This window comes from Helianthus annuus, chromosome 7, assembly GCF_002127325.2.
Source record: "Helianthus annuus cultivar XRQ/B chromosome 7, HanXRQr2.0-SUNRISE, whole genome shotgun sequence".
Lineage (NCBI taxonomy): Eukaryota > Viridiplantae > Streptophyta > Magnoliopsida > Asterales > Asteraceae > Helianthus > Helianthus annuus.
The window spans coordinates 16,785,363-16,788,619 of NC_035439.2; the positions used below are offsets into that span (position 1 = coordinate 16,785,363).

The 3,257-nt window shown below is 34.7% G+C and overlaps 1 protein-coding gene across 1 annotated transcript; it reads right to left on the minus strand.

Moving 5' to 3' along the window:
- Positions 1–2,036: 2,036 nt before the first annotated feature.
- On the minus strand, positions 2,037–2,779 carry LOC110866300 (ethylene-responsive transcription factor ERF061). Its single transcript, XM_022115506.2, has one exon. It carries the CDS (start codon positions 2,777–2,779, stop codon positions 2,075–2,077), a length of 705 nt encoding a protein of 234 aa, XP_021971198.1. The 3' UTR covers positions 2,037–2,074.
- Between the last annotated feature and the right edge of the window lie 478 nt (positions 2,780–3,257).

Consider the following 3,257-nt stretch of genomic DNA (forward strand, 5'->3'; position numbering starts at 1 on the left):
CGAGAAAGGTATGCTTCTCAGAATATCATAATTCCTTCAATATATTGTTTCTTTCTTACAGATTTAAAGCTCTTCATACAAGTGAATAATTAAATTGAATATATTTTACAGATCACATCTGTTTTGGAACATGAATGAAGTTTGTCATTCATGCATGATACATCCGGTATTATAATATTGACGCATGTTATCCTAAACCGACCATTTTTCTTAAATACTATTTTCCGCGTTAATAAATTAAAAAAATATATTTTTATTGTTTTTGGATTGATGCCAGTATGGGAAACAACCTCAACTGGGAAGTACATCAGATACTTTAAAGAGTCATTCTTCCAATCCAGCCATTGCTCAAATCTTGCAAGGTAATGACAACTGTCTATTAATGCTTCGGAATGGGGATCAGTACATATAGGATTTAGTACATGTGTCAAACTGGAGAGTTCAATCGGGTAGGGATATGGTTGAGTTGACCCGGCATCTTTTTGGTCGGACTTTAAAATCAGAAAGTAATAAACGGGTTGTGTTTTACATACTATTACTAACTATATGATTACGATAAAAAGATTTAGAACGCATTAGAAAATGCACTTTGGGAATTTTTGGCATGATTTTTTTCCATCTAGCTAACTTTTATTAATTTGTATATTGCAATTGTACCTAAGAGTAACAATTCACTATGTTTGCAAGAAGAGATGGAAGCCTCCTATAATGGCAAAATTCAGCAATCAAAAAATTCTTTGGGCTGGTAACGTTCACAAATTTGTTTTGGGTGACCACATATGGGTTGAAATATGAACATTAATTGTAGGTTGCAATGTGAAACTGGCAATATTATAACTTATAATGTTTTAAAGGATTTGAAGTATGACAGCCTTTATGATTGAAGAAGTCAGACCAGAATTTAATTAGGAAGTGTGGTTTAGTATGGGCAGTATGGGGAGGGCATTGGTTCTTTTTCTTCTAATATGTAGTCGGGGTTTTTGGGCGTTTTTCCCCAACCCCCCCCCCCCCCCCACTCGTCCTCTGGGCGTTCTTTTTTTTTTTTCAAAAAAATTGTCTAAAGCGTTTTTTACAACGCCTGTTGTTCAGTTGTTTGGCCAATGACAGGTATTCTTATTTTTGTTTGGCCAATACCTTTTTTTGCTTTTTTTATTTAATTCTATGACACCCTTTTAACATAATTTCCCACAATGTCCACATCCCCACTACACCCATTTTAGAAAAACGACCCATAATGGCTCGTTGTTGACTGGACTGCCACTTAACGTAAAACCCCAAAAAATGGAGGCATTATTTGTGTCTTCTACCACATGGTCTAAGCATTCATTTGGTTTTTGTTTACAATTTTTGCGTCTAGTTTCTAAAACTCTCTGGATGCCTATTAAAAATTGTTAATTTTGTCTTAATATTATGGCCATATCTTCTAAAACTATTGAGTTGTAAGGTTAAATAATTTTAAGGCCAATAGTTATATATAAGATCGGATGTTAATAAGTCGCTCTGGGTTGAATATATATTTAGTAGTTTCAATGACATGGATTCTAAATAACTGAAAATCGTGTAATCTGAACATTATTTAATAATAATTGATAATTGATGTATCTAATATCCTCGATTCTTAATACTTAATAAGATTTAAAATTTAAAGTATTAATTTATTGAATAACAAAATATGAAAAAACAAATCGCGTGTTAATTTATATTTCTTATAAATATAAATAGTTAGTTATCTAGAAATCAAACTTGTTATTAAAAAATATAGCTTATGACACACATGAATATTAACATCATATGAACACTTTTTTTAGAACAAATGGACACTTTTTTTAGAACCAATAATATAATGAGAACTACGAGAAGATCATAATGCACCGGAGATAATTAAGGTAGTGAGAAAAAAAAAATGTAACAATTACATAATCGTTTTATATATGACATTCAAAACATCACGTACAAACGTATTATGCAATACTCACACTTTAAACATTTTTCTCGTTTTCGAGTTAAACCCTACATTACATTATATCATCATGGGATGCTACAACTAAAAACTTTCTTGATCACTCATTCACTCCTAATTAGTTAGTACTTCCCATATCAAATCCAGATCATAAGAAGGCATCCCCTCCAGTGACCAATAACTCGTCTCCGCCTCCTCTGTCGCCACCAACTCACCCGAAAAATCTGAAACACTGTCACTGCAACCCTCGCCACCACCTAACGCCGCCGTAGCACTTTCAACCACCTCTCTCTCCACCCTCTTCTTACCTTTCTCCCTCTTAACCTTCTGACAAATAGCTTGAAGCTTGGCATCCACATTGGCCCTCAAAGCACTCAACTTACGTTCATCTCCAATCAACCCCAATGCCATCAACTCCTTCACGTTAGGAAAATTCAAACGCGCGTATTCCCCGCGTAATTTACACGCTGCTCGATCGTACGCATAGGCCGCCATCTCTTGCGACTCATACGTCCCTAACCACACTCTTGTCCGGTTTCGTGGTAGTCTAATCTCTGCTACCCATTTTCCCCATTGTCTTTGCCTCACTCCTCTATACAGTTTCTTTTTGTGTAAGTTGGTTGAGAGTTTGAGGATGAGATCTCTTTGTTGGAGATAAACTGAAGACTCTGATGGTGGTTCTACTGATGATGATGATTGGAAAAAGATTGAATCTAAGGTGGTTTTATTTGTACGTGTTAAGATTAAGTTTGATAATGAGGATCGAACTGAATCGGTTGTTGAACAAAAAAAGAAAGGATTGATGGTGTTTTCTTGCATGATTGAACTATTAGTTTAGAGGGATAGTAAGGTTATTGAATGTATCATTTGGATGTTCAAAAGGGTATTTATAGGCAAATTCTATCTCTCTTTCTTTATTATTTTTCTAAGATTATTTTCTATTTGGAATTTTTGAAAACGGCTTGAAGTGAAAATGACTTTTGTACCCCTTTTAAATAAGTTCATGTTCCGGGGTGTTTGGATTCTTTTTTTTTTTAACGGCAAATGTATTTTATTCAATTTTATTCATTGCTCTCTCTCTGGGATTTGAACCCAATACTTCATCCTCTCAAGGGATGTTTGGATTCTTGTTGTGGAACGATATTTCCTGATGTTTTAAAAACCGGCAAATGTCGACTAGCTATACCGGTATAACTGATGCCGGATGTATATCCATTACGAAACATCTTGGTAAATAGGGCAAATGGCATCGACTTTGTATTGCCGGTATACTGGTTTGAACCTCTGTATTGGTACC